The 22,570-nt window shown below is 44.7% G+C and overlaps 1 protein-coding gene across 4 annotated transcripts; it reads left to right on the top strand.

The window, feature by feature from the left end:
* Positions 1 to 21,786, top strand: LARP6 (La ribonucleoprotein domain family member 6). Of its 4 annotated transcripts, XM_025389943.1 has the most exons (4): positions 57 to 371; positions 16,809 to 17,019; positions 20,220 to 20,306; positions 20,397 to 21,786. In XM_025389943.1, the coding sequence occupies exons 1-4, from the start codon at positions 172 to 174 to the stop codon at positions 21,282 to 21,284; spliced, it is 1,386 nt and encodes a 461-aa protein (XP_025245728.1). In that variant the 5' UTR covers positions 57 to 171; the 3' UTR covers positions 21,285 to 21,786. The 4 variants fall into 4 exon arrangements, with proteins under 4 accessions (XP_025245726.1, XP_025245730.1, XP_025245728.1 ...); XM_025389941.1 differs by having other exon boundaries at positions 1 to 371; positions 20,220 to 21,779; XM_025389944.1 differs by lacking the exon at positions 57 to 371 and adding an exon at positions 823 to 932 and having other exon boundaries at positions 20,220 to 21,786.
* The last annotated feature ends 784 nt before the right edge of the window (positions 21,787 to 22,570 follow it).

Below are 22,570 nucleotides of genomic sequence, written 5' to 3'. Positions count from 1 at the left end.
GGCGGCGGCGGCGGCGGCGGCGCGGGGCGGGGCGCCGCGACCCCTGTTCCTCCCCCGGGCCGAGCGGCGGGCGCGCTCGCACCGCCCCCGCCCCCTCGTTGCAGTCGCTGCCGACCGGCTGGCTGGGCCTCGCGGCGTGAGGACCCCGGCAGCGCCGCAGTCCCGCGAGCCATGGCCCAGTCTGGCGGGGAGGCTCGGCCCGGGCCTGAGACGGCGGTGCAGATCCGCGTCGCCATCCAGGAGGCCGAGGACGTGGACGAGTTGGAGGACGAGGAGGAGGGGGCGGAGACGCGGGGCGCCGGGGACCCGGCCCGGTACCTCAGCCCCGGCTGGGGCAGCGCCAGCGAGGAGGAGCCGAGCCGCGGGCACAGGTAGGCGCGGCGGCCGGCCAGGGAGGTGGGCCCCGAGGGGGAGGTGGGCCCCGAGGGGGCGCCGGGCCGCGCGCGAGTTCGGGGCGCTCACTGCGCGCGACAACTCCGTGGGCAGAGGGGGTTGAGTCAGCCCCGCTGCCGATGAAGCAGCTCCGGGCCGAGCCCCTGAGTCAGAACCGGCCCGTGGAGGCAGCCGGTGCCCCAGTCCGCAGCTTCGTCGCCCCACCGAGGTTCCCAGGGCTGGCGGCCGGGATCTGAGGGGCCCGGACGTGGGGATGTTCAGGGATCCAGGAGGAGGACTTTCACGGGCCATCCAAGCCACCCGCTCCTCTGGAGGAGGCCTCTTCTCTGTGGGCTCCCTCAAGACACCACCCCCTCCATCCCCGCAAAGTGCATCCCTGCCCGCCTTCCCCTCTCCTTGCGAGTGGTCCCACTTACCCTTCACTGCCAGCATCGCCCTGCCTTTCCCAGTCCCGCTGGCCGCGCTCAGTCTTTCGGTGGTAGCAGGCCAGGTACAGCGGACACTTGCTGATGGGGGATTCCAGGAGATGGGATTTCATGGTAATTTGAGACGGATACAGGACTTGCTGCTTTACATCCTCCCGCTCTGGGGGATTCCCATTTTCACACAGCCTTTCCCACCCGACCTTTATGTTTGCATCATCATCTTGCTTCCTTGGGTAGGTGGGTTCCTGGGTTTTGGGTAGTTTGGAGCTGCTATGGCACCTGTCTAACCTTGTCCCGGGTCCTGAGCTTTGTCCGCAGGCACCTTGGCTCCTGTCCACTAATGCCCAGACCCTTAAGGACTGGGGTTTTGTTCCTGCTGTTGAAAGGAGATACAACATAGACATAGACATGAGAGTGGGAAAATGACAGAACTTGCACATTCTGGGGGATGCCAACAGGCACTTGTTAGGAGCTTTCTTTCTTCTAGGACCCTTTCCCAGGCGTTTAGCTGTTAACGTTCTGCAGGATTGTCCTGGCAAGCATATATCTACTTCATTGGGAGAATACTCAACTTAAGGGTGGATGAATACTGGGCCTAGAGCCATTCTCTATTACTGGCTGACCCTTCCCCAGGTTAAAGGGTCAGATTACTGGACCCCGAGATTCGGGGCAGACCAGTAGAGACAGTTATTAGGGGAGAAAAGTCAGCCCACCAGGGTAGGGCAGGAAAGCTGGACCATAGCATATGACACGGTAGATAGATCTGGGCTTTATAATGCAAGGCCTGATTCATTTAGCTCTGTGCTAAGTACCGAGAGCGTAAAAATGATGAACCCATAGTCACTGACAGCTCACAGTCTTGAGAAGGCAGTCACCTAGTTAGATAATATCAGAGTACGTAAAATAGCCCCGAGTAGCTTATCCTTATAACTTTATTTTCCTGCGGCAGTGGCAAATAGCCATCCCTATCCTGAGGGCTAAATTTGTGAGATTGTATCATTAGCCAGGATTAAAGCTCTACTTATGTTTAAGGCCTGGAAAGATCCCCTATGGAGGTCTAGGAGAAACCAAGCTTCAGTATGGGTGGGCCTTTTGCCTGAACCCCTCTTGCTCTTCCTCCAGAATTCCCAGCTCCCATGGCTTGAGTCTCAGCAAGTGTTCAGTCTGAAGCCCTTCCTGCTGCCCACTGGCATAGAGTTGACCCCAGAAAATCCCTGGGGTTCTTCAGGGAGCCGACAGAGCCCAGTGGGCAGGCACCCAAAGCACGAGGAGATGTAGCCAAGAACAGGATTCACACTATCCCCTGTTTGGGCCCAGCCTCGCATGGCAGCAGCCATCACCTGATGTGAATGTTCTCAGCTCCTGGAGCCTACAGGAGAAAGCCCAGATTCCTCAATCTGCTCATTAAGATGCGACACCCACTCACATCATCTCCTCAGCCCATTGCTTCCTTCCCTGCTCCCGCGATTCCGTCTAGTTGCCTGAGCACAGGGGGCTATTTTGTGTCTACATGTCTCTGCACCCCCACCTCTAGGTCCTCTGATTGACTGATTTCTAGTCAGCCTTTAAAACTTTGCCGCCTCTTCTCCACCCACCCCCAATCCCCACCCCAGAGCTGGCTGTGTTTCCTTTCTTCTCTGTTGCTGTAGTACTCTGTACATTTTATGCCTAGCACCTTCCACAATTGTGATTCTATCATTGTGTCTCCCTCACAGGGATAGGAGCTCGGTGAATTCAAGGACCATGCTTGCTTCCTTCATTGTATCTTCAGCACCTAGCACAGCACCCAGCACACAGGACATATTTGTTGACCGAATGCATATCTCTGTCATCACACTCACTCCATGGTGTTGAGATATGTGTGTTTCCCCTCCCCTAGACAGTGAGATCCTTGAAGGCAGCTGCCTTATCTTACTCCTTTTCGTATTTCCATACCTAGCCTAATACCTGGCTTATATAAGGGAACAGAGAATAAACGAATAATAAAGAACAGCCTTTACAGCCTCTAAAATGTTCATGGATCATCTCCCCACATCTCATTCATTAAAAAGATGCCTTTCCTTTTATTCTCACCTTTTTAACATACATATTTTCAAACATAAACAAAATATGAAAAAAACAGTACTATGAGCATTCATAGACCCATCATCTAGATTTAACACTTAATATTTTGCCGTATTTAGTGAGTGGATATATAATGTATGTGTTTTCCCCCGAACCATTTGAGGTATGTTTTTCACAAGATTGTACCTTAAATACTTCATTTTGTAACTCCTAATAATGACATTCCCTATAAAGCCCTAACACTATTATTGCAACTGAGAAAATTACCTATCATTCCCTAATATAATCCTGAAGATAAGCTAATCGCCAAGTTCCACATTCAGGATTCCCCAGATTGTTCCACAATTGTCTTTTACAGCTGTTTCTTTTTTCCCCTCAAACCAGAATATGGTCTGGGTTGAGGCATTTGCTTCTTATGTCTCTAGAATCTATTTATCTAGAAATTTCCACCATTTTTTTTCCCTAATGCTGTGCTATTTTGGACAGAAGAGGCCAGATATCTTGTTGAATGTCTCACATTTTGGATTAGTCTGGTAATGTTCTCATGGTCTTATTTTACTTGCTCCTTTGTACCATGTGCTTCTTATAAACTGGAAGTTAGGACTAAGATTTTGATTTGATTCTGTTTAAACATTTTGGCAAGAATGCCTCATACTCTGTGCCTGGAACTTTATGTTGCATCACCTCAGGAGCCATCTCACCTTTAGTGATGCTAAATTTGACTATTCGATTAAGGAGATTTCTCCATCGTACAGGTTGTCTTTTCCTTTGCAGTTAACAAGTTATTTGTGGGCTTCTCATCCTGGGTTCTGTTAAGTTGATGTATCACATGTATTGATTTGCATATGTAGATCCATGCATGCATCCCAGGGATAGATCTCACCTGAACATGGTGAATGATCCTTTTAAGATGCTGTCGAATTCAGTTTGCTAACATTATGCCGAGGATTTTTGCATCTATGTTCATCAGGGATATTGGTCCATAGTTTTCTTTTCCTTGTCTGGCTTTAGTATTGGGGTTATGCTGGCCTTTTGAAATGAGTTTGGAAGCATTCCCTCCTCTTCAAAGTTTTAGAAGAGTTTGAGAAGTATTGGTATTAGTTGTTCTTTAAATGTTTGGTGGAATTCAGCAATGAAGCCATCAGGCCTTGAGCTTTTCTTTGGTAGGAGATTTTTGATTCCTGATTCAATCTCCTTACTTTTTATTGGTCTGTTCAGATTTTCTGTCTCTTCATAATTTAGTCTTGGTAGGTTGCATGTTTCTAGGAATTTGTGCATTTCTTCTAAGTTATCCATTCCTCTTGCAATATTCTTTCCCCAGTGACTTTTCACCTAATTATTTTAGCATCTATTGATGATCCTTACCTAAGTTGGTTATTCCACCGGGGATTGAAAATTGAGGATTTTCTAATTTTCACATTTTTTGTACACTTATTAGCTAGCATTGCTCTATTTTTTTTTAAAGAGTTTTGTCTTATCATCTGGATTGAACAAAAGTTTCTCCTAAAGAGGCAAAAAAATGCTTAATTATTTCCCTTTAATTACAGTTTTCAAAGAGATAATTTGATATAATAGTTACACTAAATAATTTAAATGAGGGTTCTTCCTCAAGCTCATACTCTCCCTCTCTCTCCAATTCATGGATTTGTATTTATTCACTTTTTAATAATTAGTCACAGTCATTTCTGGTGCTCAAAATGCCTATATTGCAGCTAGCAGACCCCCTTGAAGCTGGCCTCCTTGTGTCTTTTTGTAACATGCCCATTAGTCTTTAAGCACTTCCTTGCTTTCTGGTACTAGATATTCCAGGCATAATTTGTACTTTTCCTACTCCAGTCATGGAATTCAGCCATTTCCACAGGAATCTCTGGTTTTTTCAAATACTAGTAAGAAAGTATTTAGAAACCAAGACCTGGAATTAAGAAAGCTAACTTCTGCCAGGGTATTGTTGCTTTCAGAGCCTTTCAGTGGACAGAACTAAGATATATATATATAATTTTTTTTTTTTTTTTTGAGACAGAGTCTTGCTCTTGTCGTCCAGGCTGGAGTGCAATGGCCCAATCTTGGCTTACTGCAACCTCCACCTCCTGGGTTCAAGCAATTCTCCTGCCTCAGCCTCCTGAGTAGCTGGGATTACAGGCGCCCGCCACCATGCCCGGCTAATTTTTGTATTTTTAGTCGAGATGGGGTTTCACCATGTTGGCCAGGCTAGTCTCGAACTCCTGACCTCAAGTAATCTGGCCACCTTGGCCTCCCAGAGTGCAGGCATGAGCCACCAACCCTGGCCTCTACTTTTTTGTTAATGTCAATTTTTTTGTCAGATGTGGAACTAAGTACCTTATATATGTAGTCTCTACTCCGTACTACAAATCATTATTTAGACCTGCAGAGACATCCACTAGTTGTATATCCCTTTCCCAGGCTCAAGGGCTTATGCCAGAACAGCATTGCAGAAGACAGGGTCAGAGAGGAAGTTCATGTCTCTGTAATAAATATATAAGAACCCATGGGACACCCAAGCATAAGATGTGACCCTGCTAACACCATCCAAAATATGGTTTGTAGAAGGGTGATGCCTTTAACGAAGTTGAGAACATACCTGTATATGTTTTTAATCTGTCTCAGTGAAGAATCTTTATCTTTTGAATCTACCCTGGTGTTTTTATATTGCATTATCAATTTGCCCTTTTTAAACCATTTCACATTCATTATCTTGTTCTAGAGGTGAGTCAAAAGAAATCTCACACAGACAGGACCTGGACCCTAATGTTTTTCAGAAATGATGTTTCTCTTTTGTGTTTGGTACCTTCCTTATTGGTGTCCACCATTTTCTTGGTCTTGGTGGTCAAAATACCACATTCCGCCATCTACAATGATAGATGATGCGTCTGAGAAATCATTCCTGGATTGAAAGTTGTGGTGAGGGTCTCATTATTCCACCATCTTAGTTTGGATATTTTCCTCCTGTAGGGTATCATTTGATTAACTGTGCAATCAGTATAACCAGATTCGATATTTTATGAAAAAAGTAGCCTTGGATGTTTTATGCTACAAAGCATTTTGTTTCTCTAAATCATTTACAAATATGATACACCTGTAATCCCAGCACTTTGGGAGGCCAAGATGGGCAGATCGCAAAGTTAGGAGTTTGAGACCAGCTGGCCAATATGATGAAAGCCTGTCTCTACTAAAAAATACAAAAATTAGCCAGGCATGGTGGCACACACATGTAGTCCCAGCTACTCAGGAGGCTGACACAGGAGAATCGCTTGAACCCAGGAGGCAGAGGTTGCAGTGAGCCAAGATCGTGCCACTGCACTCCAGCCTGGGTGACAGAGTGAGACAACATCCAAAAAAAAAAAAAATTCAACACTGATTCATGGAACCCAATTATCTGTTTTAAAATGTACCCCTTTATTTCTACCCATTTCTCACAGGTTTATAGCTATAACAAAAGACCTCATCACTCCCAGTTTACAATGCTTTACAATGTTTTATTAAAAAACAAAACAAAGCAAAACCTTAAGTGTAAAACTTTTTCAAGCCTCCTTGAAAGGCCGTTGAGAACATATTCATCAGAAACCATCCTTCCTCCCTCCTGATAGGATCCTGATAGGTATGATTTGCCCTCAAAACTGTTTGCTTTACATCGGTGATACATTTTAAATTCCTATTACGTGCAAGGGTAATACTATAATGAAAGAAACCAGCTCGAGTTCTACTCTCAACTCAGTGTTCAGGCTGCTAATAAAATATGCACACAAGTAGCTATAATACAAATATAGATAAGTATTGGGAGAAGTAGAAATGACTTTTTTTTTCCTAGGAGAATTGCATTTAAGATGGACCTTAATGTGTGGCTAGAATTTAGACCCGAGAGAGAGGAGCAAGGCATTCAGAGACAGAAACAGCAAGCTCAAAGGCACAGAGTCCAGCAAGTTTGTGACACTTACAGATAACTATGTCTTTCTGTTTGTTTGGAGCAAAGGATCTGAAAGGACACCGATGGAAATAAGTTTTGACGCTGGTTACAGCCAGATTCTAAATGAATCTGAATAAGGAACTGAAGACTTTGTGGTTTTTTTTTTATTATTATTCTGTATGTATGTATGTATGTATGTAGTTTTTGAGACAGGGTTTTTTTTTTATTATGTATGTATGTATGTATGTATGTAGTTTTTGAGACAGGGTCTCACTCTGTCACTCAGACTGGAGTGCAGTGGTGCGGTCATGGCTCACTGTAGCCTCGACCTCGTGGGCTCAAGCAATCCTCCCACCTCAGCCTCCCAAATAGCCTGGACTACAGGTGTGCACGACCATACCTGGCTAATTTTTAAATTTTTTGTAGAGACAGGGTCTTGCTACGTTGCCCAAGCTAGTCTTGAATTCCTGGCCTCAAATGACCCTCCTGCCTTGGCCTCCCAAAGTGCTGGGATTACAGGTGTGAGCCACCATGCCTGGTTGGGAGCTGAAGATTTTGAATTTTATTTAACAGGAAATAGAAAACCTTTTATTATTACTATTAAAGTAAATCAGTGACATCAAGTAAAGCAGTGACATATTCTAGCTGTTCTTCAAAACATTTAATACAGCACAGAGTGGAGGAGGCTGTAGCCTAAAATATAACACGGGAGGTGGCAGGAGGTGGGAAGACAGAACCCTCGAAAGACTCTGGTTGGGAAATATACCAAAGATGCAGGAGTAAAAAGGGCTACAAATATCTGAAAGGTAATTTAAATTCTTCCTTTAGAACCATTTCCTAGCCTCTCTGTCTGCCAGTGAAAAGTAGCAGGTATTTTATTTTTAAGGGGGGAAAAAAAGAGACAAGATTATTTTCTAAAGGAATTGAATGAGCTCACTACGGAGATCTAGGGATGCGAAAGCAGAGCTGGCAGCTGCAGAGTAAAGCCTTCCCCATTTGAGTAGAGCCCCCAGCTTAATGATTCCCTGCCTGTTCACCCTCATGTGAAGCCTGCCACTTGGCGTGCCCCACCTGTGTGCATAGCGCCATCTAGGAAGAAAACCAGTGGGAGTGTACAACTTACAACCCTCCAAGAAAAAGCACACGTACCTTTTGCCTTCACAGTGAATGGCTGTGGAGTATAACTCCCCACACCCTAAGTGTAGGCTGTGTACGGTGACCTTCTTCCAAAGAGCACAGTATGGGAATGGGGATAAAGGCAGTAGTTTTACAGGGGAGAAACCTGACAAAAGGTACCTCAGATAGCTGATCAAGGTTAACTTCCACAGTGATCATTCATGTTGATAGCATGTACCCTGACAGGATGTGCTGAGAATGGAAATTTACCTCTGTGGTCCTCCTCCCCAAAACCCGTAATCCCAATCTAATCGTGACAAAGAACATCAGAAAAATCCCGATTGAGGGGCATTCCACAAAATACCTAACCAGTACTTCTCAACGCTGTCAAGGTCATCAAAAACAAGGAAAACCGTCACAGCCAAGAGGGGCCTCAGGAGACATGACAGCTTAATGTATTAATGTGTTGTGGTGTCCTGGATGGGATCCTGGAACAGAAAAAGGGACAATAGGCAAAAACTAAGGAAATCTGAATAAAAATAGACTTTAGCTAATAATAATATATAATGAACTAATGAACTAATTGCAATTAGTTCATTGGTTGTAACACGTGTACCATATTAATGCAAGATATTTATAACAGAGCAAGCCTGGGTGTATATATGGGAACTCTCTGTACAATTTTCACAACTTTTCTGTAAATCTAAAACTATTCAAAAATAAGTTTATTAAACTCTTTAATAAAGAAAAAATGAATCATTTATTAGTCACATGAAGAAAATCAGTGGCATGAAAGTTAAATGGAAGAACTGACCCCAAAGGATACAGAGGTGATGATGTTGAAACAAAGGACTCAAAAATGTATACTCCAACTGGGACCCTGAGAGTGAATTTAAGATACTGCATCCACAAAACAAGAGTAGGAAGCTCTTAGAAGGCAATGATCTAAGGACCAAAAAGAGTTCTTAGAAACTAAATAAATAACTACTAAAATTTAAAAATTCCATAAGAAAGGTTAGAATATAATGTCAAAGAAATCCCTTAGTGTGTAAATTACAAACAAAAACAAGGACAGATCATATGGAAGGAAAAATAAACATAGAGGACCAATCCAGGTGGTCAGTCAACTAATAGAACTTTAGGACAAGAAATGTAATCTTAGCAAATGACTTAGCCCTATTAGGAAACAGTGTTTACATCGTCATAATAATAAAATACAACTGATTGACTTTCAATTTTCAGTACGTAGCTATAGATAAAATATAGAATATTAGTTACCTAATAGAATGATATATTATGAACCATGGCAAAATGAAATAAAAGTACATCTGATGCAATATAGAAGGTTGGAAATAGGTGAGATGGAAGAGAGGATAGGACAGTAGTGTGTATTAATATATCATATGTAGCAAGAAATTGAAAAATACTTTTTAATGTTTATGGAATAAGAAACCACTTAAAGTTTATTATTTTAAAACATAAATAGGGCCGGGCATGGTGGCTCACGCCTGTAATCCCAGCACATTAGGAGGCTGAGGCAGGCAGATCACATGAGGTCAGGAGTTTGAGACCAGCCTGGCCAACATGGTGAAACTCTGTCTCTACTAAAAATACAAAAATTAGCCAGGTGTGGTGTTGCGTGCCAGTAGTCCCAGCTACTTGAGAGGCTGAGGTGGGAGAATCGCTTGAACCTGGGAGGCAGAGGTGGCAGTGAGCCGAGATCGCACCACTGTACTCTAGCCTGGGCGACAGTGAGACCATCTTTAAAAAAAAAAAAAAAAGGCTGGGTGTGATTTCTCATGCCTTAATCCTAGCACTTTGGGAGGCCAAGGTGGGCAGATTGCCTGAGCTCAGGAGTTTGAGGCCAGCCTGGGCAACACGGTGAAACCCCGTCTCTACTAAAATACAAAAAATTAGCCAGGCATGGCAGCGTGCCCCTGTAATCCCAGCTACTCAGGAGGCTGACACAGAAGAATCATTTAAACCCTGGAGGTGGAGGTTGCAGTGAGCCAAGATCATGCCACTGCACTCCAGCCTGGGCGACAGAGTGAGACTCCGTCTCAAAAAAAAGAAAGAAGAAAAACACCAAAACCACAAATAGAAGGCTAATAGAAGAACCAAAACGAAAAGAAAATTTTAAAAATTTGAAGAAGGTTATTTAGGGACATAAGTCATAAGTGACCCCAAATCCTCATTTTATATAGTAAGACATGAATAGAGAATGACTACAGTTGGCAAGTGAGAAATAGAGCTATAAGCATATTTTATAGAGCTATGAGATAACTCTCCTAGGAACTAAATGGCTGAAGAGAAGTTACCTCTAGGGAGGAAGGGTGGAGTGGGGAATTATTGGTTTCTTTATAAGTTCCCTACTATTTTATTTTAGTTTTTGCTATGTTTATCTATTACTTTAATTTTTTGGAATCATGTTTCGATGAGATATTGTGTCCAAGGGAGAAATAATGAGGATGGTTGGACTGGCAAAGAGAGAACAGATGGGAGACCCTTCAAAATGAAATAAGCACTTTATAATTGACTAAATGTGGGGGCAAAAGTGAGAGTGAAAGGATACATCCTACGTCTTGAGCTTAAGTACATAGAAGAGTGAATAGGGAAAGTAGTTGGCGGGGTGGATTGGGAGGGAAGATACATGATTTTCACAGGATGGTTGTAATCGACAAAAAGTTGACAATATTCAGACTTAAAGGATATAAACTTAATATTCTTAAAAGATACGGTATCTTTTCCCTTTGAAGGCTATTTCACAAACAGGAAACAATGCAGCCTGCTCCTGGATATAACATAGGGTTTCCAACTCCCCCAAGATCCCCCTTTGGAGATGCACAGTTGCTGCTGACAGCACTCATGCAGAGGGTGGAGTCCTCCAAGCCCAAGAAGCTCACCTCTGCACTTGCATGGGGGTTTATGTCACCTCCACAGTATCACCCACCTGTTCTGGAATCTCTGGCTATCTGCCTGTCTGCTCAGTGGGTGCAAATAATTGATGCAGAGTCACCCCCGATACATTATGGATAGTCTACTGTGAGACTGTGTGAAAGGAAGGTCAACTTCCCAGATAGAATGCCTGTTGATAGGCCCAGGCTTCAGTCCTGCCTAAGGTCAGGTTCTGCAGAAGGTGAGAAGTTAGATTGTGGACATATTTAGTCTGATACTACATCAGATTGTCCTAGTGCAGTTATGTCTGGCATGCAGTTAGGAATCGAGGACTGGAGCTCAGGAAGGAGAGGAAGGTGTGGGGCGGACAGGCTGGTGGGGGTAGATTTGAATTTGATGAGCTTATAGGAGCTGAAGTGTAGAGGTTGCTAGGGGATAAAGTGTCAGGGATAGATACTTGGGTAACATCTACACTTTGAAATGAAGAGAAACCAGGCATGGTGGCTCATACCTGTAATCCCACCACTTTGGGAGGCTGAGGTGGGTGGATCACTTGAGCCCAGGGTTTCAAGACTAGTCTGAGCAACAAGGCAAAACCCCATCTCTACAAAAAAAAAAATAGAAAAATTAGCCAGGCATGATGGCACATGCCTGTAGCCCCAGCTACTTGGGAGGCTGAGGTGGGAGGATTGCTTGAGCTGTGTTTGTGCCACTGCATTCCAACTTGAGGCGACAGAGCAAGATCCAGTCTCAAAAAATAAATAAATGAATAAAATGAAATAAATGGAGAGAGAAAGAGGAGACATAGAGGGCAGTAAAATGGGGACAAGAATCAGAAAAGAATAAGTCACATAAGCCCAGGGGGAGAGTATCAAGAAGAAGGTGGTCAATAGTGTCAGATCCTGCATCGGGGCAAGAGGACTGTGTGAGGCCATTCTTGGATTGCTGTAAAGAAATATCTGAGACTGGGTAATTTATAAGAAAAGAGGCTTGATTGGCTCTTGGCTCTGCAGGCTGTATAGGAAGCATGGCACTACCATATGCTTCTGGTGAGGCCTCAGGAAGCTTACAATCGTGGTATAGAAGGTGAAGGGAGAACAGGCACATCACATCATGAAAGCAGGAGCAAGAGAGACAGTTGGTGATGGTGGGGGTGGGGGGAAGTACCACATACTTTTAAATGACCAGGTCTTACAAGAACTCACTATCAAAAGGGCAGCACCAAGGGGATGGTGCTAAACCATTCATGAGAAACCACCCCTTGATTCAACTACCTCCCACCAGGCCCCACCTCCAACACTGGGGATTACAGTTCAACATGAGATCTGGCTAAGACATACATTCAAACTATATCAAGAACCAAGATGGAGAAGAGACACCTGGATATGGCTACAAGTTCTTTGATGGATGTCTAGAGACACAGAAGAAGCTGGAGCAAAGGTTGGGAAAAGGGAGAAGGGGTTGCCCAATGAAGGTCTAGAGAAACTTGATTGGATGAACTCCATCTTCTCCATCCAATCTGAGATAGAATCATCTGCAGGCAGTAACGCAGACATGGCAGGCCTTGGGAAGATTGGGAAGCTCTGGAATAAGCATTAGAGAGATTGAGAAATTATACTGTCTTTCTTCCGTTATGCTTTATTTGTTTATGAGTTTACCTTTTGTCATAGCATCTATTGCTGTGGTTTGGGAGTAGGACTAACTTGCCTGTGGCTCTCTTTGGTAGTGCAGTCACTTCTGAGATACTAGCTATTTGTAGTAAGTTAGACCATTTTGCCAATACTCCTGAGTCTGCTCAAAACTCTTCACTGGCCATTAGCACACACCTGGCCCCATCCCCTGTGATTTATTGACATCTTTGTTAGCTGGGCCGGGAATTCCCTTTGCATTTGTAGTTATTTTGTCTGTTATATTCAACTCATCTGTTTTTTGTTTTTGTTGTTGTTGTTTGTTTGTTTTGAGATGGAGTTTCGCTCTTGTCACCCAGGCTGGAGTGCAGTTGTGCAATCCCGGCTCACTGCAACCTCCATCCCCCGGGTTCAAGCGATTCTCCTGCCTCAGCCTCCCAAGCAGCTGGGATTACAGGCGACCACCACCACATCAAGCTAGTTTTTATATTTTTGTTAGAGGTGGGGTTTCACCGTGTTTGCCGGGCTGGTCTCAAACTCCTAACCTCAGGTGATCCGCCCGACTCAGCCTCCCAAAGTGCTGGGATTACAGGCATGAGCCACTGTGCCTGGCCTCAACCCATCTGTTTTAATTACTATTTAGGGGATAAACTTTCCCTAATAAAGTGAAATTTGTTCTGTCCTCCTTGCATCTCCTTTTTCATCCTCTTGGTTGTCCTGCTGATGTTTTGCCTTCGGGATGTTTTGAGGACCTCTTTTCTCCATGCAGTGTTGCTGAGGTTACTATTGTATTTGGCTGTTTAAGTAATAGAAAACCCAACAAGTGAATTAAACAAATTGGACTTGATCTTTCTCATGTAATAATAAAAAATCTGCAGGTAGATAGTTATAAGAGCTTGTCCAACAACTTAATAATGTCAGGGCCAATAATGTCAACAAATCAGGCCAAGCCAATTCTCTTGGCCTTTTCCTTATGGTAGTAAAATGGCTGCTACAGATTCAACCATCACATCCACATTCAAAGAAGATAAAAGGGGAAGGGGCAGGGCCAAGAGATTTTCACTTAAGTGTTACCGGCCATAACATTTAGTTTTTTTAGCCTCTAGAGTAAAGACGGCAATTGAAGCCGGGCGTGGTGGCGGGCGCCTGTAGTCCCATCTACTTGGGAGGCTGAGGCAGGAGAATGGCGTGAGCCCAGTAGGCGGAGCTTGCAGTGAGTCGAGATCGTGCCACTGCACTCCAGCCTGGGCAAAGGAGCAAGACTCTTTCTCAAAAAAAAAAAAAAAAAAAAAAAAGAAAAGAAGAAGAAGAAAACAATTGAGAAAGTGTTTGCTATTGGATGTTGGGTGAGTCAGCTTAATGCCTGATTTTTATCATCCCATTTTAACAGGACTTAAAAAAAAAACTTTAAAATTGAGTCTCCCTGTTATTTTCTTCACTATACCTTTTTTTTTTTTTTTTTTTTGAGACAGTCTCGCTGTGTCACCCAGACTGGAGTGCAGTGGTGTGATTACTGCTCACTGCTACCTCCACCTCCCAAGTTCAAGGGATTCTCCTGCCTCAGCCTCCCGAGTAGCTGGGATTACAGGCATGCACCACCACACCCAGCTACTTTTTTGTATTTTTAGTAGAGATGGGCTTTCACCATGTTGGCCAGGCTGGTCTTGAATGTCTAACCTCAAGTGATCCACCCACCTCAGCCTCCCAAAGTGCTGGGTTACAGGTGTGAGCCACTGCGCCAGGCCTCTTCACTCCGTATTTACCTTGAGACATCAATAAGGTATTTTAAAAGCCATTCCCAGGCTGCCTACAGGCAAATAGCTAAAACTGTTTATTTTTAATCAACCAATGCCTATATTTTATACTAATTATAATTTCTGAATTTGAAAAATTATTAAATAGATTTATTTGCTTTTTTCTCTCTTGCCAGAATATTTTTTTCCCTCATTTTGAGTATTCCACAGTTGCTTCTTTTCTTTTTTTTTCTTTGTGAGGCTGAGAGCCAATGAAAATTTTGTTGAAGGACATATATGTATGTGTCTTTTCCAGCTGTAAGCGATCACAGTAATGGGCCTGTTGAGATTACTGGTCCTGACACTGAGTTGCTAAACCAACTCCTCTAACTACCTACCTGCAACTTTCTGCTAACTTCTAATAATGGCATCAGTTATGATGTGGATAATCAGTATTCTCTAAATGTTTATTGGTTTGAAATTGTTATAATCCCCTTATGAAAGATTAGCCTTCCTAAGGAAGCTCTGTCCAGGATTGCTTTGGCTTGTTCCCGTCACCTAATGTTCTTAGGGAGAGGGAGAGGAGGAAGTCTACCCAGGTGGCGCTGCTGGTAGTGGTGGGCTTTATTAAGAAGGGCCCGGTGACGGGATTGTTTCCAGAGTCCATTGCAGGGTCCTAGCAAAATATATAAGCTATTATGTATACTGGATTTGGAGACAGAGGATTTGAGTTTAAATTCTAGATCTGCCTCCTATGAATGAGTGAAGGAATTTATCTGTGCCTACTGAGCTTTAAGGGTATGCTAGGCATTCTTCTGGATATTTTCATGTATTAATTCATTGAATCTTCACAACACTCCCATGAGGGCAGGGACTATCATGATTCCCAATTTACAGGTGATGGAACTGAAGTGAGATGCAGTGGAGTTCCTTGCCTAAATTTACTTAACTAATAAACAGTGGTACAGGTTGAACATCCTTAATAAAAAAATTCAAAATCTGAAATGCTGTAAAATCGGAAACATTTTGAGCCACGATGACAACACAGGTTTAACATGGGTTAAAAACTGAGACAGTGACACCTTTGCTTTCAGCAACTTTGTTTCATGCACAAAATTATTAAAAATATTGCATAAGATTACCTCAGGTTATCTGTACAAGGTATATATGAAACATAAATGAATTTGCATTTAGACTTGGGTCCCATCCTTGAGATATCTCATTACGTATCTGCAGATATTCCAAACTCTGGAAAAATCGGAAATCTGAAACACTTCTGGTCCCAGGCATTTTGGATAGGGGATACTCAGTCTGAACCAAGTATTTGGACCCAGGCAGTCTTAACTCTAAAGTCAGGACTCCTAGAGCCAGCAGCCCTAGGAAATTACACTCCCGTCTGTAATTCCAGCACTTTGGGAGGCCAAGGCAGGTGGCTTGAGAGGCAGTGATCATGTATCCACATGGAGATCGCACCACTGCAGTGACTCCTGAGAGGCAGTGATCATGTATCCACATGGAGATCGCACCACTGCACTCCAGGTCTTGTCCTGAACCAGCTAAGAAATCAAACTTTTATTCTTTAATAAATATGGAGGATCTTACTGAAAGGTCAAGTGACTCTGCTATACTGTCTTCTAGAAACTAGGATTTGAGGGGATGGAGTAGAAAAGGAAGAATAAGAGAGTATATGTGAAAAACATTTTGCCATATGTGAAAAACATATGGGGGCAGAGCGCCACTTACATGTCAGCAGAGGGTGTTGTTATAATAATAATTATTCTTATTTTGAGACAGGGTCTCACTCTATCAACCAGTCTGAGGTGCAGTGGTGCAATCTTGGCTCACTGCGACTTAGACCTCCCGGGCTCAAGCTCTCCTCCCACCTCAGCCTCCCAAGTGGCTGGGATTATAGGCCTGCACCACCACACCTGGCTAATTTTTTTGTGTTTTTTGTAGCGACAGGGGTCCCACTGTGTTGCCCAGGCTGGTCTCAAACTCCTGGGCTCAGGCTGCCTGCCTTGGCCTCCCAAAGTGCTGGGATTCCAGATGGGAGCCACGATGCCTGGCCAGTTATTATTTTTATGATCCTCCATGCTTGTTAAAAATGAAAGATTGACTTCTTAGCTGTTTGGGGGCAAATCTCTCCTTTTGTGACCATGTGACCCAGTGTTATCACCTAGGGCTGCCGTAACAAAATACCATGCGCTGGATGGTTTAGAACAACAGAAATAAATTGTTTCATGGTTCTGGAGGCCTGAAGCCTGAAATCAAGTGCCCTCTGAAAGTACTAGAAATGGATCCATTCCAGGCATCTTTCCTCACTTCTAGTGGCAGTCTTTGGCGTTCCTTGGGTTTTGCAGCATCACCCCAGTGTCTCCCTTCGCCTTCACATGATGTTCTCTCTGTGTGCATGTCTGTGTTCAAATTTCCCCTTTTGATAAGGACCCCAGTTGTGTTGGATTAGGGGGTCTACCCTACTCCAGTAAGACCTCATCTTAATTAATTGCATCTGCAGTGACCCCCATTTCCAAATAACATCATATTCCAAGGTACTGGGGGTCAGGACTTCAACATATGAATTTTGGGGGACACAGTTCAACCCCTAACACCTGGTGTCTCCTTCTGGTCTCAGTGGCACCACTGCAAGTGGAGGCGAGAATGAGCGTGAGGACCTGGAGCAGGAGTGGAAGCCCCCGGACGAGGAGTTGATCAAGAAACTGGTGGATCAGATCGAATTCTACTTTTCAGATGAAAACCTGGAGAAGGACGCCTTTTTGCTAAAGCACGTGAGGAGGAACAAGCTGGGATATGTGAGCGTTAAGCTACTCACGTCTTTTAAAAAGGTGAGGCTTGGTTCTCAGAAGCTGCTTCAAGGATTTCAAGTGTGTTTTGGGTTGTGGTTCTAAACATTTTTTTTTTTTTACTCCCTTGAAACCTGATGACGAACAATTTTTAAAATTAAGTCTGTGCCTGTAAAAGAGAAAAATAGCTAGGAGAAGGGATTTAGGATTGTTAGGAATACACTCCCACACTCTTAAAAGGGTCCTGGGCATTGGGACAAATCTCAGCTGGCAGCAGTTATGAAACAATATTGCTTGTTCTTAGTAAAGTTCAGGCACTTTTGCCAGGCAAGTGGGTGGCCAGGAGGATGCGGTACCAGGACAGAGGGACTCGACGGCCTTGAGAGATACCTGCCAGACCTAAAATTATATGAAATCCAAGCTTTTCATTTGTCAAGTTGAATAAGTAAAGGGAGAGAATGAGCACCCAGCTCTATCAGAAATGAGCCTTCTCTAAGACACAAATGCTCTGCCTGTGTGGCGCCATCATCCTCATCTATACAATAGGGAGATGAGATTTGTAATTATTGCTGCCATCTGGGCAGCAGACTGCTTGTCCCTGCCATATATAGATCCAGTGTTTGGGCTGTGTACTGTCTACTTCTCAGAGAGTTGACAGACGAGTTGGAATAAGAACTCTGTGTCTCCCTTGGGGGAAGTGCATTTACTAGAATGGAAAAGCACCACGCGGCCTGTTGCATAACGGGATGCGTAACAAGTGGGTCCCGGCCAAGTTGTCTGTGTACTTTGTCAGAGAGCACTGGAGGAGAGCTTTTCTCCTTGGACCTCTTCCCTGCCTCACCCACTGGTGTACTCTGCCTGGCCCTCTCACTCTTTTTCCTTTATTCATTCATCAGATATACTCATTGTCTCTGCTGAGTGCTGTGCCAGGCGCCGGATGTACAGAATGAAAATGGTACTCCCCCTGTCCTTGACAAGCTCACAGTCCAATAAATGAGAGAGATCTGAAAGATTACAATGTGACCACGTACAGTAGGACAAAAGAGAGAACACAGTACTGTGGGGTGCTAGTTGATCAGAGCAACTAACCCTGTCTGGAGAATTGAGAAGTCTTCCCAGAGAAGGTGACATTGAAATAGGATTTTGGAGGATGAGTAGGAGTTTTCTAGGTACAGGGGAATGGAAGGGATATTTTAATGGCCAGAGAACAGTGAGCAAGCCTTCATATGAAAAGTGTTTGTGGGGGATTCCAAAATAAAGCAGCCAGTGGAATCATCCCGCACGTCTCCTTATTCCTCCCCAGGGACCCCGAGAGTCAGCCTGTTTTGCTTTCCTCTTTAAGCTGCCACTTATGGACCAATTTAGGAATGTTCTTCTCTGTTGAAACCTGGCTGCAGAGTACAGACAGACTCCCTAACACCTCCAAAATCAGAGCAAAGATCCTTTTCATTCTGTAGGATTTCCTGTTAATCACAAAAGGGAAACATACATGACAAAGGTAAAAAACACAGGGAAATTACAATGTTTCTGAAACCTTAGAGTTCTTCTAGTAATTGCACAAGGATGAAAGCTCCCTGGTCCCTATTCTCAGGTGCCACCTGGACCTTCCTTATGAATGGTCACGGACCCAGGCTTAGGATGCTCAGACTGTAACCGAGATTTTCCAGTGGACCTTGCTTCTGGCTCAGGAGGGATAGTCAGTCCTTGCAGAGCCTGCTTCTCTTGCAACGAAATGTGGTCCCCCACAGACTTCTGTAGCCTTCTGAGTAAGGCAGTGCTGTGGTTTCCCCGGGTGCTCCTAGCTCAAGCTTCAGGCTTAGGAAATTGTCTCTTTTTATCTCCCAAGTGCTCCCTCCCTAGCTGTTTTTGGAGAAGGCTCCACCATGTTTCACCCCACAGTGAGCCACTGCCTGGCTTTCCCCCAGCCTCACACTCACCTGCAGTCATCAGCTTCACCCTTTCTGGATTCCTCAACTCTGTCCACCTAAAATCTGACCCTTGGCCTGGGCCGCCTTCTCTGTGCCCTTGGCCCCGTGTTCTTCTAGTAGCCTAAGTCTGAGCCATTTCACCCAGAGGCTGCAGGCTACAGTGGACAGTACTATCTCTCTAGGAGCCTGTGTATAGTAATGGGTCTGCCAGGGTTTCCCCATCCTGCCCAGTGAGTGAGCCTTTCCTTCTTGAATTTCATGAAGTTCCTGCTTTATGCTCAGAGGCACCTGGAGTTCCCAGTTCTTTTGCAGAGCAGCTATGTTGGCCTGTGCTCAGAGGACTTAGGCGGATCTCGCCATTACGGGCTCAGGTCACCCACCCCACCCACCTTCACTATTTCTTTGGGATGACTCATTCTCCCTGGCATTCGCTTCACCGGAAGTGGGCCTCTAGAAAATTACTGTTTTACAGTATAAATATAGCTTTCATATACTACAACATTGATACACACAATTTCCACCAACAGAGGAGGAGGGAGGGATTATTTCACCATTCTTAGTGAGGCCCAAGTTGGATTTAATTTCAGGTTGAAATAGTTCATGTCATTCTCAGGAGATATTGCAGTGAAATGTGAAAGATCTTTTGGAACCTTCTCTGTATCAAATGCCGAAATGCAGAAATACTGCTTTAGAGAAGCATTTGAATGTTAAAATCTCCAAATCGTATCAAAATGATGACACGTAATATTTGAAATAATGATAGCACATGATAATTGAGTACTCACTGTGAGCTAGACACTGTTCTGTTTTATATGTAAATGAGTTTGTATGTGTCTGTACATACATATGTACATGTATATATTTATTCGTTTAATCTTCAGGACAGCTCTTTGAGACGGCACTATTAACATCTCCATTTTCCAGGGCAAGTTGAGGCACTAAGAGGTTGAATAACTTTCCAAGTCTCACTGCAAGCTAGAGGTGGGTCTTTGATTTGTGTATACAACAGCCTTGTTCCAGAGCCTGCAATTTAACCTCTAAACTTGCACAGAATAGAGTATTTCCATTTTCATGGAGAGTTCTGTTGGACAACACTGCTGTGGTGCCCTTGTTTGAAATTGTAGAACTTGTTTTCATTCACTTATTCATTCACTAGATTTTTGAGTGTTTACACATACTACGTATGATTCTAGACACTAGAATACAGGGATTCTGGTGTTACAGGGATAAGGAAGTGAGAGAGGGAGCTTATAGTGTACACAGGGATGGACAAGGGCATTAGATACTATTTCAGATTTGCTTTCTGTTCTGCAGGTGAAACACCTTACGCGGGACTGGAGAACCACAGCACATGCCTTGAAGTATTCAGTGGTCCTTGAGTTGAATGAGGACCACCGGAAGGTGAGGAGGACCACCCCCGTCCCACTGTTCCCCAACGAGAACCTCCCCAGCAAGATGCTCCTGGTCTATGATCTCTACCTGTCTCCTAAGCTGTGGGCTCTGGCCACCCCCCAGAAGAATGGCAGGGTGCAGGAGAAGGTGATGGAACACCTGCTCAAGCTTTTTGGGACTTTTGGAGTCATCTCGTCAGTGCGGATCCTCAAACCTGGGAGAGAGCTGCCCCCTGACATCCGGAGGATCAGCAGCCGCTACAGCCAAGTGGGGACCCAGGAGTGCGCCATCGTGGAGTTCGAGGAGGTGGAAGCAGCCATCAAAGCCCATGAGTTCATGATCACAGAATCTCAGGGCAAAGAGAACATGAAAGCTGTCCTGATTGGTATGAAGCCACCCAAAAAGAAACCTGCCAAAGACAAAAATCATGACGAGGAGCCCACTGCAAGCATCCACCTGAACAAGTCCCTGAACAAGAGAGTGGAGGAGCTTCAGTACATGGGTGATGAGTCTTCTGCCAACAGCTCCTCTGACCCCGAGAGCAACCCCACGTCCCCTATGGCGGGCCGACGGCACATGGCCACCAACAAGCTCAGCCCTTCTGGCCACCAGAATCTCTTTCTGAGTCCAAATGCCTCCCCGTGCACAAGTCCTTGGAGCAGCCCCTTGGCCCAACGCAAAGGCATTTCCAGAAAGTCCCCACTGGCGGAGGAAGGTAGACTGAACTGCAGCACCAGCCCTGAGATCTTCCGCAAGTGTATGGATTATTCCTCTGACAGCAGCGTCACTCCCTCTGGCAGCCCCTGGGTCCGGAGGCGCCGCCAAGCCGAGATGGGGACCCAGGAGAAAAGCCCTGGTGTGAGTCCCCTGCTCTCTCGGAAGATGCAGACTGCAGATGGGTTACCCGTGGGGGTGCTGAGGTTGCCCAGGGGCCCTGACAACACCAGAGGATTTCATGGCCATGAGAGAAGCAGGGCCTGTGTATAAATACCTTCTATTTTTAATACCAGCTCCGCTGAAAACCACCTTCGTTTTCAAGTTTCTGACAAATATCTGGCATGACAGAATGGAATTCATTCCTCTTTGAGAGATTTTGTATACCTATAGACCTCTTAATTTATCTATCTGTAATATATATAAACCGGTACGCCATGGTTTGAAGACCACCTTCTAGTTCAGGACTCCTGTTCTTCCCAGCGTGGCCACTATTTCGATGATGGCTGATGTGAGTGAGTGTGATGGCCCTGAAGGGCTGTGGGATGGAGGTTCCCTTGGGAAACTCTGGCAGCATCTCTCTTCTTTGGTATGGAGTTTTTCCCTTCAGTGACTGAGCTGTCCTTGATAGGCCATGCAAGGGCTTCCTGAGAGTCCAGGAGAGTTACCTTGTGCAACAACAAGTAGTTAAGCCTTTAGCATGGTGTCTTATAGGACCAAATCGATGTTACCTGTCAAGTGAATAAATAATAAAACACCCCACTGGGAGTGCTGACTTTGAGGTTATAGATTGTGCCTGACAAAAGTCTGTGCCTGTCTAACAGAGCTGTGGGTGGCATGTCATGAGGCCCCGAGGCGATTAGCAGAGACATCTTTCTTTTCTTTAAGAGAACATTTAAAATTTTTTTTATTTGTACACATTTATGGGCTACATGAGAAACTTTGTTACATGTTTATAATGCATAGTGATCAAGTCAGGGCACTTAGGGTTCCTCACTATACCCCAGGGCAGCCCCAGGGTTCTCCTTGGGCTCCTGGCAGCCTGAGAGGTGTCTCATCACAATGAATTTTACTGAGCAAAGGCCGCTTGGCATATACTGAGGGTGTACAGTCCAGGACCCACAGCATTGATCTTACCCGGGAACTTGTTAGAAATCCAGATTCTCAGGCCGACCCCAGGCCCACTGAATTAGAAAGTCTGGGAGAAAGTTCTGGAATTTGGGTTTTAACAAGCCCTGCAGGTGATTCTGATGCATGCTAGAGAACCACCGGATGGACAAAGGCTGCAGGACTTGAGGTCAGTCCATTTGACCCCCACATCTCTCACTATTTTGTGACCTTGGGAAGGTTACTAAGCCCCGTGAACCTCATCATCTCCCTGTGAATTGCTTTGTCATGATGTCCATGTCTGGAATGCAGCTGGCCCTCCCTAAATGTTAGCTCTCTTCCCTTCTTACTTGGGTTCATGTTTGTTATCATCAGGAGCTGCCTTGGTGTAGCAGAAAGAGCACCGGCCTAGATTCCAGTGTTGGCTTACGCACTGGCTATTTGTCAGGATT

This window comes from Theropithecus gelada, chromosome 7a, assembly GCF_003255815.1.
Source record: "Theropithecus gelada isolate Dixy chromosome 7a, Tgel_1.0, whole genome shotgun sequence".
Taxonomy (NCBI): domain Eukaryota; kingdom Metazoa; phylum Chordata; class Mammalia; order Primates; family Cercopithecidae; genus Theropithecus; species Theropithecus gelada.
This window is presented reverse-complemented; position numbering and strand designations above follow the sequence as displayed.